At 44.5% G+C, this 15,970-nt stretch overlaps 1 protein-coding gene across 3 annotated transcripts; it reads right to left on the bottom strand.

Moving 5' to 3' along the window:
• Positions 1 to 2,440: 2,440 nt before the first annotated feature.
• Positions 2,441 to 15,559, bottom strand: hyi (hydroxypyruvate isomerase). 3 transcript variants are annotated; one of them, XM_085372932.1, is made up of 8 exons: positions 15,303 to 15,559; positions 13,004 to 13,115; positions 7,586 to 7,700; positions 6,074 to 6,152; positions 5,173 to 5,222; positions 5,037 to 5,106; positions 3,986 to 4,120; positions 2,441 to 3,904 (listed from the first exon to the last, which is right to left on the bottom strand). In XM_085372932.1, the coding sequence occupies exons 1-8, from the start codon at positions 15,499 to 15,501 to the stop codon at positions 3,846 to 3,848; spliced, it is 819 nt and encodes a 272-aa protein (XP_085229058.1). In that variant the 5' UTR covers positions 15,502 to 15,559; the 3' UTR covers positions 2,441 to 3,845. The 3 variants fall into 3 exon arrangements, with proteins under 3 accessions (XP_085229058.1, XP_085229057.1, XP_085229056.1); XM_085372931.1 differs by lacking the exon at positions 2,441 to 3,904 and having other exon boundaries at positions 3,911 to 4,120; XM_085372930.1 differs by lacking the exon at positions 2,441 to 3,904 and having other exon boundaries at positions 4,061 to 5,106.
• Between the last annotated feature and the right edge of the window lie 411 nt (positions 15,560 to 15,970).

Below are 15,970 nucleotides of genomic sequence, written 5' to 3'. Positions count from 1 at the left end.
CGTCAAATTGATGATCCTCTGACTTCATTTCCATTTTTAAGATGAAGTCACGCTGAGGAAAGTCTGCTTGCACCCACCTCATTTATCAAAGCCTGTGTCAGTGCAAAAGCTGAGTATTTACCCACGTGCACAGTTTCACCCTGGGAATGACCTCGGTCACAGTCCCATTAATGTCACACACAATTATGAGCACAGTCCTGGTCTCAGTGCTCACCGTCCAGCATCCAACCAAAAAATAACCAGTCCACTGAAAACCGTGGAAGAGTTTTAACCCTCTGATGCATAGTGGTCACTGGAGTGGACAGCTACTAAAACGTACATATCTCTTTAATGCATTGGTTTCTATGGTGGAACTGCATATTAGCCTTTAGAGTGCTCTCTGCTGCCATGCTCCATTGAGGTCAATTCAGTGTTCAGTTAGTGCAACTGCAAGTAAATTTCCTCTGAATCAAAGATGGCAGACAAACTGTCACCCCTGCCGACCACTGCTGGCATATCCTGTCAATCCTTCTATGCTAAAAGAGCCCAACAGGTAAAAAAAATATGATGATATGCAGTAACATCTAGGGAAGGATATTATCTGTTTGGAATAAGAAATTGTTATGTCTAATATGTAGAAAACTACGATTAACCATGTGTCCACTGTAGTGGACATCATGCATTACCCACTATATTTTTTTAACATAAGTCATAAATTGTCTCACTGTTTTTTGGGACTGTTTTGGTTATAAGTAAGCATATAATTGTTACATTTATAAGCTACTCATTTAAAATATATATTTCTGTGCAGATCAGCTGTAGTTTGAGTTACTATAATAATTATTTTATCATATTTTGTAGACTTCAAATGCAGCAAAGAATAAGGCAGCGTACAGAATAGTCCAGGAAATTCCATCCAGCTCCAGTGATGATGATTTCATTGATAAGTCCAGTGATGATGAGAGTGGCTGCCAGAGCAGAACAGAGACATAGGAACTACGGACAGCCTAGGTGTGATGAACACAGAAGTGTTTGGAGATGCAGAGACTAAGATGTCAGTTTGTGTTTTCTTCCAGCATGCTACTAAGGGCTTGGTAATACTGTCCTGCATCGTTATAGAACTGTGTAGACTCAAAAATGTTTCTCTTGTTGGAGATAGTTTGCCATATTCAGGTGTAGGATTCACAGCTAGGACTGTTGATTGGTTTTGTTATTTACGTCTAAACATTGGGGCCTTATGAGTTGAAAGTTCCAAAAAAAATTGCTGAGATGTTTTTCAAAGGATACAAGCAAACAAGTGTTTGTATATTTACAATAGAACACAAGGTAATTAATTTTTATAGTAAATTCACAGTATTTCATGCTAAGTGCTCAGGTGCATGTAGTCCACTGGAGTGGACAAGTTTATAACTTTATAAAAAAACATATTTTTGGGAAAAAAAGAGTTGAACATTTTTTTTCATGTCCTGAGAAGAATAAAAGCACTTAAGAAAAAAATCTTGACCAAGGCTTTCATAATTCATGCATCAGAGGGTTAAAGAGGATGCTTGCTCTCTGCACAATGAGCAGCATGTTCTGGCCAACAGTTTACGCCAGCTGCCCATCCTGATGCAACAGTTCCAGTATGCAAATGTCCTGTTTATAAGGGGAAACCTGCAGTCAGCTGGGGCTGCAGAAGCCACCTGGATGAGTGAGAAACGTTTCTCCCACTGAAAACGCCACATCCAGATAAACAGAATAACTTTATGGGAACCGCCTCGGATAAGATGCAGAACATCTTCAAGAACCTTCAACCAAGCTCTCAAATCTACTCGTGCAGCAGAACAACAGGAAAAAAGTCTCCAGAAAATCCTCAAAGATGAAAAAAAGAAACAAGCTCGTGGATTGTGTCACGTCCGTGTCACTCACACCTGAGGAAGAGGAAGAGCACCGTAGTAACGCCAGTAAATAAAGACTGGTGGGTGTCTCTGGTGATGCAATTGTCATAGCAACACAAATCGCTCACGCGGTCCTGGCTGACCTTCAATTAGCACTTGGCACGAGCCGAGGTAGCTGCCTCTTACAGATTCAGCTCATGTACACAGCTGAGTGACTGCTCACTGCAACGATCAACTCTTCCTTCGTTTTGATGCTGAACTGCACAAGCAGCCAGTCAAAGCATCACCTGACTGCTCGACACGTGAAAAACATTTTCTCAACTTTGAGTGCAAAAGCAAAGCAGCAGGTTCACCGTTCAGTCGACAGGACGCCATCGCCATAAATACGTCGCGTAAGTTACGACGCGAAGAGGCTGAAATGCGTCCATGTGGAGGCATATCGATTATTAACATAACGTGTTAATAATCAATACATATCTGAAATGTGAGATGGACGGTTAAACCATTCATTTACCTGAGTGTTCATCAGTATGTGCACCAGTCCAGTGGCTCCGTGTGTGGAAATATTTCTTAAGTGTACAAAAGCTGCTGTGGACGCAATCATCTCAGTGTAAAGTCTACAGGCCACGAGGGTCAGGACGATGAACACTAATGAGCTGCGCGCTGAAGCAAACCAGAAGACAGAATGGAAAATGATTTGGTGTCGTTTGTAATTAGGACTCCGAGCTGAAAGAAACCACGAGACCACGAAACATGAAACCCGTGGAGTCAGATCCACATTCTGCATCTCGGAGATGATCGACCACCGCGGACTCACCAGCCTCAAGCCACAGGAATGATTGTATGTTTCTATATTACAGCGTGGAGTGTATCAGCAAACCTCAGAGACTGAGCGTTCATACATTAAACCTCACAGCAGGACAAACAGTTGCCTTCTTTTATTCTTACGATCTCCTCAATGTAAACAAGTTCGCCCAAATAAACTGAAGGTAGCCAGGACAATAAACCTGATCAGACACTTCAAATGACTCACACAGCTGAACATTTTACAGGAGCTAACAATAGCAAAGTGGCTAGAGCCAAAGCCTCGGTATGAGCAACGCATCACAGCATAAACGCTCTGGTTCTGTTACATTAAGCAATAAACTTAATGAAAGTACCAGAAATTTGTTTTAATATATAAATCTGTCCCAACTCTGAGTTTGTCAAATTCATCAGCTAAATGTTCAGGAAATCGTTTACACTTCATTACTTGGACTTCTTCTAGTAGCAAAGCACTTAATCAGCTGTAAATATGAGAGGACCTTAATGCAGTTTGGGGCAAACTGGAAAGTTTATTCATTTCTGAAAATACTATTTTACATCGAAGGAAAGTTTATTTTTCTAATATCTCGGCTACACGTCTCGGAAAGAAAACCCACTTCAGCACTTTAACTTTTCAGCCCTGAAGGTCATTTTCTCAGACGCCAAAACTTCAAATATAACATTCATTAGTTCATTATTAAATGTCATTATGTTGCAGTTATTTGTTTTAAATGTCGTACCAGGAGTCAAAATATTTCATTCAAAAACGAATTCTTAATCATTTGCTCCATCAGGCTGCTACTCTAAGATTTTTTTCTTAAGAAACACCTTTGATGTCGAGCTTGCCTCTCACAGTCAGTATTTTCTACTTCTGAGCCTTCGGCAGCTCTGCCTGCTCCGTCCTACGTTCCTTCCACCTGATGCTACGAAGAAACTTATGGAAAAAATGATTTGAACTTTTAAAGAACAACATTGCCATCCTGAATCACTGCTGTGAATGAACTGAGTGCACCGATGAAGAAAGAAGCACAAACCCAGCAACGATGAGGAGGAAGTCGTGTATTCACTTCTTTCTACAGTGTGGAAACAGATTCAGAGAGGAGGACACAGGAGTCTGTGCAAAGTCCGCGTGCTGCAGGTGGAGGTCCGTCGGGCTCTGGCAGCTTTATGCTCCGTCACCTCCTCTCAGCACTTTCTGTGAGCCCAGTACTCTTTGATCCAGCCGAGACCCTCGTCTGTGGAGCCTGCAGTGCAAAGAGAGAGTTAATTACGGCTGTTTTCTAAGTCTTTTTCATAATCATTCCTTAAATCACACGAACACTCACCTTGCGGCTTGTACTCACACCCGATATAACCCTGGTAGCCGATGTTTTCCAGTGTGTCGAACAGGTAGCTGTAACTGAGCTCTCCGGCGCTGTCGGGCTCATTTCTGCTGGGAACCTGAGCAATCTGGACGTGACCTGAGAAACGTGGCAACCTATCATCTTGTGATGTGTTCACACGAAACATAAAACCAGGTTTTATGTGTGAAACTGCCCAAATTTGTGTTGGGCAACATAAAGAGCAGAAGTCAGCGCCTGACCAGATACCTACTGTGGATAGGATTACCTCCAGTAACACGGAGGACCTGGGAGTGCTTTTGTCCTTCAATACAGACACGAAAGAAACACGTAGGACTCTTTCATCTGTGCAATGATGTGTCAGAGTGATGCTGAAAATCAGCCCGTGCATTTGTTACTTCTACACTTCAGTCGCGCTGCACACAGAACTAAACTAGACAGAAAGACTTCTGCCCAGTGCAGACACAGCCTCTCTGAGTGCAGCTGACAGAGGTCAGTGTCCATATCAAGATTATGAGGTCTGCAAGGTGATTTTAATTAACATCCTTAATGCCACTTGTGTGATAAGACACAGATACCTTTAGTCTGCCTCTGAGAAAGAAAAAAGCATGCTGCTCGATAACAAGGTTCAAGTTTTAAAATGTCATTTACGGCAGCCTACAGTCAGTATCTGATGCTGATGAAGCAAACGACCTGATGGACCTCGTTTCCTCTGTAGCTGCTGTTTAAAGGCAAAGCACATCCACAGCAGATTCATATCATCAGCAGGGTAAGTCAGTTCCCTCTGCACATCCAGTTTTTGTGCATTATGGCCATTTCCTGGCTCTAACTCAAGCCACCACGCCGTCACCCCCACGAGTTCGAGCACTTTCAGAATAGAAGAGACCGGAAGTGTGAGTGACGGCAGAAATTAATAAAGAAGAGAAGGAAAGACAGGCAGCCTCTGCAGATATTAACCCAGAAGGATTCGATTTGAGGTCTTGACTGCTATAACTGATTTGAGTTTTTAATACCAGATGAACATTTGCATACTCACCAATGACAGGAATATACTTTTGAATGTTTTGTGTGAGGTTTCCATCCATTATTTGCCAGTGAAAGATGTCCTGAAACAGTGTAGACGGCTGTTACGTTATTTGTCTCCACTTTAGACACATTTTGAAAGAACCCACCATCTGCAGTTTCATATTTGGCTTTCCAACCTTCTCCAGGATTGCAGATGCTGCAGACAGAAAAAAGAAGCATTTACATGTGCTGGAAATGAGACGACATACTGAACGTCATCATTACAACATCGCGCCGTTCATGGTTCAGGGTCACTGATGAATAAACATACCAGCTCACATTTAGGTTGGGATTTTCCCGCTTTAGCTGTTGACTAATTTTAATGACACAGTCTGAAGGCCTTCACACACCAGATGCATAAAAACTGTGCAGTTTTTGGACCGATTGTTAATGCAGCAGCTGTAATTTCACTTTTTAACCAAGCTCGATTTTTCGGCTCGGAATAAACCGATCTGACCAATCAGACCACTGCATTTGGTTGGTCCAGCTCAGCGATGATGGAAGATTTCATTGCTGCTGTTGGAAACAGGCTTTTGCATCATTACGTTCACGAGTTAATTTGGAAAAAACAAACTGATGAAAGTCTTTAAAACTTTACCAAAGTCTACAGGTTGCACGTGCAACCACTGCCATTATTCATTTTGATGTCTGAGACTTTTATGACTCTTTGGAGAACAAAAGTAGTGAAACTGGTAACTAAGGTAACAGGAAAAGACGTAGGCAGACACAGCAAAGCAGCAGGAGCAAAATAGTGTTAGCATGTCTGCATGAAGGACATATAATACACTCGCATCTAACATGATATCCAGAGGGTCAAAGGTCACGAGTATGACACCTGGACTGAGCCCTGATATTATCATCATTCTAGTCAACCAGTCAACTCTTACTTGAAGCTCCAGCTGAACTCATAGTTTGGTCAGGTCAGCGGTTTTGATCATTCATATGCAAAAGTAAACATAACGTGTTTCTTGATGTCAGTTCAAGGGTGTTTAGAGTGGGCGGGCTTACCCTGATGAGGAGAGTCCAGAAAATACCCGGGGTCTGTAATCCTGGTGTTGATCGGTTCAATCAGTCCAGTGATTCCTTCCTAAGAGCGATAGTGTGATTGGTGTAACTTGAATCATATTTTTCATTCATTATACACATTTTAGTACCTAACAGGGACTCAAACCAGCAACCTTCAGGTTACTAGTTGCCAGTTTCAAACTCTGGGCGTCTCATATTTTGCTGCCCAAGCTAACATCCCAGACCTGGCTCACCACAACGTACTACAGGTGTCCAAAGTAGTGACTGTTGACAAAAATAGTTACCGAGAAATCCAAACGTTTGGGGAAAAGCCTGCACACTGTCCACAGAAGAGTCGAGAATATCGCCCCCGAGCACAGACCCTGCTGTCCTGTCAGAGGCGCTTCTATCTTTGCTTTTACTCTGCTCAGTAAGTGCAGAGTGGAAAAGGTTTCAACAAAAATTCAACAAAAACACATCATTTTGAGTCATTTTACACAAAACTATAGCAGCCGCCCCCCCCAAAGGAACAAATACAATCACAGCTGTTGGCTTTTACGCTGATTTTACCAGATAATGCTGCAACTACTAGAATCAGGATTTCAGCAGAGAAACAGCAAGAATAAAACTGGAGTTTTAGTGTGTGCCAGCTTTGGTCTCTATTAAATTACAGTATACGAGCACATATACAGCCTCACATCATGGCCTTACTTTCAGCAAACAGTTGGTAAAAGCCAATGTGTCCCAGTGCCAGCCCTAGAATGGATTCAATTATGTTTTATTGTAGGTCTATTTTGCAATGACTTCTAGAAGCTCCACACGAGTGCAACTGTATGTATTAAAGGGATAAATTGAGCATGAAATATTTGAAATATCAAGATATAAACTGTCTATTGTGGTATAGCCTAAAATCATTGTCCACAGGCCATTACACCCAGCTCCATCTCTGTTCATATCTGGCAACAGTGCAGCTAGAAACGATACAGAAGTGCTTCAAACGCTGTCGCAGGTCAGTGTCGGGGCTCGTCCACGTGGATGCACATGCGGTTTTCAGAGTATTTTGCTGAAAAGCAGCCGTGTCTGACACCGGAGAGTGGAGGGCTGGGAAGCGGTGACAGGGACGCCAGCTGAGGTGGAAAGTCACTGACTGATGTCGCAGTGGGCGTGGCTCTCAAGCAGAAGTTTGTGGAGAAGCAAACGGCTACAGAGCACTGAGTGACTCTCACGTTAGCTCATCTCTGTGCGACAGCTTCAACCACTGGAACAGATCCAGTTGTTAGCGTGGAGATCCTCTTTCTCAGCCACGACACCAAACCGCCTCCACGTAGGCTCAACCCACTCAATTAAACATATATTTACCTTTGCTGTGCTCATCACGTGCACTCTGAAACTCTGCCTTTACTCGAGTGCAGGGATTAAATCCTTTTTCATGCCCAAAGGGGAATGCATTCATGAAAGATTTATGACTGCACTGCCGTGACAGTAGTGGTATGTTGGACAGAGAAGGTCACTTACCTTTGAAAGGATATCAGCGGCATATTTCAGGTTCTGCACAAAGACCGCCTCCATTTCCTTAGCAACCGTCGCTCTGTCAGAGTCCACGGGAACTCTCCCAGCCATCAGGTGAATCCTGGAAAGGAAATGTAGAAAAGATGGCACACAGGAACATCTATTACTCTATTCTAGCTTTTAAAACACATTTATAAAGACTGCTTTTGTGCCAGACTTATTAAGGGAGCTGAGCTTGACTTATTAAGGGAGCTGAGCTTGTCCCAAATTGGTCTGAATCGACCTTTTTCGCAGCAGACACGTTGTCTGGTTAAAGCAGGTGTCATTAACAATGCCTGCGTTCTGCTGAAATGTGACAATGAGTCTGCACGAGCAACACCAGCAGCTAAATGGATTTGTATTTTTCACACACTGTGCCAAATCAACATGGCTTTGTTCAACTCTGTACCTGCAGGGCAGCTTTACACACCTGAGAACAAAAGTGACACACAAAGATCTCCAAAAGGTGCGTTTGTTTGGTTTATCAACCATCTAATCAAACTGGCTCAAATTATGAGATAACTCGGCGGCAATTACAAGAATTAAGAGACAAACAAGCTTTTCAAATTTACGTTGCCAGCTGCTCGGAAACAAAACAGAAAAATGAGCCGACAGATGTTGAAAAGAGACGTTTCCAGCACGTTCCAGGGAACAGCCGGGCGCTCGGACACAAGGGGCTGTTTTATGACTCGCATTTGGCAACATGTCTCCTTGTTTGCAACTGTGGTCAGTCTAACACGCAATGATGTCCAGTGAGGATCTGGAACCATAACGCCATGTCACAGGTCAGCCAGCATCCTCTACATGAACAAAGCAGTGGGGATGATGTACGCTTTAAGTCCAGATCAACACACAATGTCTTCACTTAACCTTTAGTGGAAACGCGACGCTCCCGTAACTGGATAAGACAAAAAGGAAACGCACACTGGTGGAGCCACAGTCATTCATCCAGCTGCTCGTTTATTTAACACACGCTGTCGTTGCAAACGCGTAAAACACTAAAACTGGTAAAAACAAAACTTTGGAAACTGAACAGAGCACTGCAACATGAAGTAGAAATTTCTGCTTTACATCTACGGAGCATCAGCGAACCTCGGCGGACCTCTCTAAAATCTCGCACCATTAGACAGCACCATTAAGAGGCTTAGCCCGCCCCAGAGCGGTCATCAAGAACCTTACGCTGAAATTTCCTGTAAATTACTCCGATTGTATCAGGGGACAACGCCAACGGGCGGAGTTATTGATTGCTGTGACGTCACGCCTATTTACAGGAACTGAATTGACTTTTCCTGGTGGTACTTTGGTCCCGACCACAGTGGACTCTGGTGTCTGCTGCACACAGCTGCTTCTGTTCGCTAAATCTCTGCAGCCTCTGAAGACAGCATATGTTGGCAAATCTGTAGCCTCAGATGCCAGAAGTGTGATTAACTTCATTATAACACATCCAAAAGATATCAGGCAGTTAATGCATTTTATGAAAAAGTCACAAAAACCAGCAAAGCTGTGACTGAAAGCTTCCAGTAACCAGAAAATCTTCAATGCAAATTTTGAAGATGAACCAGAAAATCAACAGGAAGTTACAAACCAACTGCTTTGACTGTGTCCAGAACATCTGTGCACGGTGCTGAAGAGATATCAAATGAAATTAAGTTCAACTATTGCTGAGCTTTACTTTTATTAAGTACCAGCTGGTGTGTCGTGACTTAATCAGACGATAACATAACGGAGCGACAAATGACAACAACTCTCGAGGAAATGAGGGCTGTGCAATAAAATGCAAAAACAATTCAACACATCCACCAGTAAATCACCTGCTGGCTGAACCTGCCAAAGCAACCGCAGCATGTACCAGTAATGCTGCGGTTGTGTCACTGCCAGCACAATGAAAATTACCTTTGATTTTCTTATACTTTGTATAACATTTGGCAGAATGAGTGGGCACCATGTGGAGAAAGCAGTCTTTGTGTTTTAAAGTAAATGTGTTTCGGCTGCTGAGAGCACAATGTTTTACTTAGTGAAGGAGCACTTACATTTACAGAGTGGTATTACTAGGCCATAAACGTTGCCTGGTGTTCAGCAGACAGTGTTTGGGCTCTTGCTGGCAGCCATGCCTCTTACTAAAGTGCCTTTCTTCTAGCTGCTCTACTATCATGGCCCGAGAAACGTCTGAGCCTGGTTGACTTGCAACTGTAAGTAAGTTAATTTTATTTATGCCGCACTTTTCAAGAACAAAACACACAAAGTGCTTCACAATGTGTTATAAAGAAAGCGCACAGATACAACAATTTAAACCATGTAAATGGATCCAGCTAAATAAAGGCAAGCTTGTACACAAAGCTGAAGTCCACCGGGAGCGAGTTCAGCAATTTGTGTAAAACAGTCTGCTTTGGTGCTGAGCCTGGACTCACTGCTGGAACAACCAGCATCACTCAGTACAGCTCACTGAGAGAGACAGCTGACCCCAGAGAGCAGGGGGGGTGATAGTGTCCCATTTTTATATTTACAATATTTAAAAATACTGTTGAAAAAAGCTACGAACAGCTGGGAACAGCAGCATTATTGGTGCAAACTAAAACTGAAATTCAAACCTTGGTTTTGATGACTACTGTCAGTGATGACAGACGACCTGTTAGTGTGAATTTAATGTCACAAGCTGCCAGCAGAAGCATCATAGTATAACAGCAGTGACACAGTAACAGATGCAGTTGGACTGCAAACATTCAGCGAGTAATTTGAATAATTCCATCGTAAAAAATTCTCGACACAAATTCTTTGCTTCGTTTAACACACGGCTCTGGAAATGTGAGCCACTGAGAACAGAACTGCAATACAGGTAATACAACTTAGGAGCAGCAAGTAAACAAAAGGTTAAGTTAATTAAGTTTATTAAGCCCGCCAATACTGACAACACCACAGCAGCAGAGATGATGATGGTCTAACATGGAGCCAGAGTTTACACACTGCGAAGAACAAACCTCTGAGTCCAAAGACGAGGAGTATGTGGTCAATGTCCCCGCAATTAGCTGAGCTGACGACATGGAATATGTTGACGGGTTAACCAGAGATGAGCCGGAACCACGCAGGTGGCCAGCGCCCCCCAGGGAGACGAGGACGTGCTGGACGTGTGGTTTGTTGAGGGATGAGCAGGAGAGCCTATCGCAGTGCGCCGCTACTGCTGCGTCGGCCGGCCACAACGACGTGTCTCTTTTTCCCGTGGACTGACCCTCTCCTCTGCCAGCTCAGGACACGTTGTAATTCTTATCCTCCCACCGGAGCCCATGACGGCCAAAAACTGGCGTCCCATGTTCCCGACTTGGTCTCTGAGCTGACCGCATCATGCAGCAAAATACTGTCACCTGTGTCACTGTGGACCTGGATGGTGCTGAGGAGGCTGGCTTAGCTGGAGCTGTCCCTGGCTGCTTATCTGCCCCCGTCTCACAACCACGGTGACGGTTGCCCCACAACTCTGCCGTTCACGCACTGCAGCTTCAGCACGCGCAGCTGGACAAGATTTATCGGGCTCAGGCACTGCCGCTTCGTCACAGTGCTCCAGACGTACCAGGCGATGTCCCTGGTGGTGCTCGGGCTGCTGGTTCCTGCAGACAGCCCGCTGGCACTTCTCCTTAACAAGGTCATAATCGCCACTGATTAGATCCTTCGTGCGCCCCGCTATGCAGTAGTGGTATGGAGTGCTGCACCCTATGCAGCACTGCCTTGGCAGAGGGATGGTGTTGATGGGAGTGGCACAGAGGTACCTGTGGCTGACGCTCTTTGATTTCCCAGACAGGGACAAGGCTGTGTATTTGACGAACCAGTGTCTGCTGCTGGGCTATTCGGACCATCACTGGAAGCAATGCAGGCTGGATTTGATCTGAGGAAGAAGCAGCTCTAGCTCTCACAGGCCTGCCACTCCTCTGCCGACCTGCGAGAGAGCGGCGCCCACGGCTGCTGCGGGTGACCTTGCAGCGAGCGCACAGCCTCCGTATCGACTTCCACACCAGCAAACCCTCGGGCCCAACAAGCCTCAGCCCTCCTATCTCTGGGACCGAGTGGAGAATGGGTCCAGCGGCAGGGAAATGCTGCTTTTCCCTCTCTGTTGCTGTCCAAGAGGCACCACTTAAGTTGTGTTTAGGTTGTCGGCCCCAGACAACACTGCACTTTTCTACCACCGTCTACGAAGCACAAACCCCCTGCACACGAAATTTCTCAGGTTGTAACTCCAAGTTTGGGTATATTGAATTTTCAGGTGACCAAATCAAGTGTTCCTGCTGTGTTTCATTGCTGTGCCCCACCAAGGTGTCTCCAACAAACTGTATTAATGTACACGGTCCTGTGTTACAATCAATGAAAAATGCTTATTCAAATGCTCAGCCTGCAAGCGAGTGAGCCAGGCCAGGCAGGTGATGCATTTCCCCATGAACACACTGGCAGCGTTAGCACCCCTCAGAGAGATGGGTGTTTGCATCTTATCTGGACCACTGGGCTCTCGTAACTTGCTAAACAGAGGAGGTGACGACATAGCTTTTGCTGGAGGATGCTGACGGTAACCACAGCTTGCATGTTAGCTCTCTGTCCCTGGAGGGAGCCCTGGCTGCTGCACCAGGGCTCTCCGACTGGCAGTGTTGTTTCACAACGTGGTATCCACCACTGCTTCTCTGATGGGGTGGGGAGCTCTGTGTGATGGCGCATCAGTGAGAGGGATCTGGACCACAGCACAGGCTGCACATCGATCACTTACTAGCAGTGTTCTCAGCTCTCAAGCATTTTCGTCTGATTCTGAGGAGCCAGAATATCCAAGTCAGGATGGTCTCTTATATAAACAGGCAGGGAGGGGTATCTCCAGTTCTAGAGAGAGCACATCGGCCCCGCATGTCCTCAGTTCATCATGATGACAGGTTCAATTTGACAGCTAAGGGTCTGCCCCCAAGCATGGTAGCAGCAATCAGGAGCCTCATATGCTTACAAATGGGCAGCCTTTGAGGAATGGTGCCAGGACCATCCCAGTTATCCATTTCGACATTCCTGCAGGAGCTGCTGGATAAAAGCATTTTTTTTTCTACAATTGAGGCTTATTAAGCAGCAGACAGGGTGAGAGCAAGTGCACCTCCCCTTGCTATGCGTTTCCCTGTATGGGACGTCTCTTTAGTGTTGGAGGCCCTCTGTGTATGCGAGTATGTGGATATGAAATGTCTTTCATATAAGACTGCATTACTTCTTGGTTTCCCTTTTGTAATTATTCTGATTACTTGAAGAATCAATGCAGCCCTATTACACAGCACAAGACAAATGCAAGCGTTCGTATGACTACACGCTTGTTAATAATATATGCAATTTCTTTGTTTCTCAGGTTGGAGGTTAGGGGATAAAAAATGGATTTCAATTTACCTCTTACAGTCCAAAGCTCTGGCATACTTCACACTTAGATCCAGTCCCTCTCTGAACTCTGCTTCTCTTCCAGGAACTGCTCCAAGACCGAGATCACCTGCCTTTATATCTCCTGCAACACACACACACACACACACACACACACACACACACACACACACCACTCTTAAGCTTAATTTCTGTGTGTTGAATGCCTGCTGTAGTGGGTGACATCATTGTTAGTGTTTATGATGCGTCTTCATTGCTCTGCCTCCGTAAGTGAAACTGATGATCTTGTTGCTCTGGGTGATTAATAATCTTGAACGACAGTTACTTTTAATAAAACCCTGAGGAAGAAATGAGGACTTCAAAACCAAAACTATTCACAAACTGTCAGAGCCGTGAAAATAGGGAAAACTGTTTGTCTATGCTGGCAGATTCCTACCCAACATATCCTTGTTCTAATCAATATACTGTGTTTACACTAGAGATGGACCGATCCGATATTACGTGTCGGTCCGATACTGACCTAAATTACTGGATCGGATATCGGAGAGAAATAAAAAATGTAATCCGATCCATTAAATATCACAAGAGCACCTCACAAAACTTGCCACATGGCCTAACTCTGCTCATAACCGTAGCACGTCGGAGCAGTGTGGTCACGTGATAGAGCGGCTGTGGTGCGAGACCTGTCGGCGGTCTGGTTGAGTCTCGCTACCAAACCAGCATTTCATCTCCGAGGAAGTGATCCCAGAGAAGTAAAGCAAGTGTGTAAGTCCATCTCTGAGTGTTTGTAAAGCATTCCAGCGTTAAGCTTAACAACCGATATATGGAGCGACTGCCTCCCCCTCCCTCTCCTGCTGCTACTTCAATCATGAAACTGATCAATGATCAGCTGATCGGCTTTTCTCTCGTTTGTTTTTGGCCCACTTTGCTTTTCAAGAGACAGCAAAGGGCAGCTCAGAATTGAAATGCACACATGTTCATATCTCAGATTTGCTCTTTTGACCAAATTGGGACTATGCATAAAAAAACAAGTTAATGCAATTGCATCCATCCATTATGTTCCCCTCTTTCAAATTTGGACACCTCTGGCAGCAGGGTATTCCATACATCCTTCTCCCCAGTCACATTTTCCCTCCGGGGGGGGGGGGGTTCCCAGACCTCCAAAGGGAGGTGCCTGGGAGACATCTTAACCAGTGCCCAAGTCACCTCAACTAGCTCCTTACAACATGCAGGAGAGTCAGCACCTCGGAGTCAGAGTCTGAGTCCTACAAGTCTGAGGCCACAAAAACAGTGGAAGTCGCCCACTGTGTTGGAGAAGAGACGCTGCCTCAAGCAAGAGAGTTCAAGCATTTTGAAATCTTATTGGACCAGCAGATTGGTGCAACATCAGCAGTATTGCAGGTATTGTATTGAATTGTCAAGGTGATGAGAGCACCAAGTTGAAAGACTGAGACAGTCCATCTACGTCCCAACTCTCATGGAATTTGGGTAATGACCAAAAGGTCGCAAACTCATGCAGTTGAAATGACAGTATGGTGGCTGGGTTCATTCTTAGAGAAAGGGTGAGAGCTCAGATGACTGGAGGCATAGTGTGGAGTAGAGCCGCTGCTCCAGCATATCGAAAGAAGACAATAAATGCAATACTTTTGTTAACCCCTTGAATTATAGCTTAAAGTCTACACTTCAATCAGATTTTATTTATTTATTTTAAATGATCAGTTTCTCCCTTTATTAACCACCTCTCAGTCAGCTGAGAGGAAACATTAACACGTTTCGCCAGAGAGCCACAACTATAAGGCCACCCTGCCTCCCCCTCAATGACATGTGGGACAGGCTCCAGCCCAACTGTGACCCTGAACTGGATAAGCAGATGATGCATGGATGCGGTAAGACTAGGGGTGGAACAATCCTCAAACAGACTGAAACTGTGACACAAACACAATGCAGCGCTATCGTCCTGTACTCACCCTGTACTGAAACTGCATTAGTTACATTAGAATAGCTCAAATGTAGTATTTTTGGCTTTGTAAAACATGCCAGTAGTAGTGGAGCAGTAGCACTACCTGACACAGGCCTGACTGGCTTTGTATTGGATTTAATTTGTATTTTTAATTTTCAAATTGGCTTATTTAAGAATATTTGTCATTAAAAGAAAAACAATTAATATTTATCGTTTTAAGAAGGTCGTGGGTTTTTTCTTTTATTGTTGTGCACTCCCACCCGGGAGGAAGTTGCTCTCCACGCCATTCTTCAGCATTGGTAGTTAACATGAACAGCTGCGTGTAACGGTGCGACCCCCTCTAGTGTCTACCTGGCGGGGTGTTGATAAGGACGACCTCCACCCCTGTGGCCTTTCTGACTCTCTGAAGCTCCTGTAGATCCGAATCGTACAGCCACGCTGCCTCCACAGCCTGAAATCCAGCCGCGGCTGCTGCTAATATTCTCTGGCTGAAGTCCGGAAGCTCTGTGAACAGCCACGAAATATTCGCACAGAACTTCAGTGGAGCCATTCTGTTAAACTTCCGAGGCCAACGACCGAGTTCAGCCGTCCAGCTGAACTTTCTACGTGCTAACAGACAGGGAGGAGCTACGCTAAGCTAGCTACATTTCCGTCGGTCTGGACCGGAAATGGAAAGCAAACCTTTCAAAATAAAATAAATATTATTTGAATTTTTATGTATATAGAACACAGTTCCTTGAAAATGTTCTGACGTAAAGCTAAAATATAATTAAAACAAATCACCATTGATATTCAATTGTTTTACACCACATAAAACCATTCGGGGCCGAACAAAATTCATGAAATAATTAGAGCCCTTTATTGTGAAAAAAAAACCGGAAACGTTAATCTTAGAACGTCAGAGGAGACCGGTGTTATCGTCACGTGATTGGCAGCGTGCGTCCTTGCTTGTTTTTCTAAATCCAGTACGATTATAATTTTATTTAATCTTATTTTATTTTACTTTGTTCATTTTATTC

The sequence above is a fragment of the Diplotaxodon limnothrissa genome, linkage group LG15 (assembly GCF_057381915.1).
Source record: "Diplotaxodon limnothrissa isolate DT_005_m linkage group LG15, D_limnothrissa_male_GT1.1, whole genome shotgun sequence".
Lineage (NCBI taxonomy): Eukaryota > Metazoa > Chordata > Actinopteri > Cichliformes > Cichlidae > Diplotaxodon > Diplotaxodon limnothrissa.
Note: the sequence above shows the minus strand (reverse complement) of the source record. Positions and strands in the feature narration are given on the sequence as shown.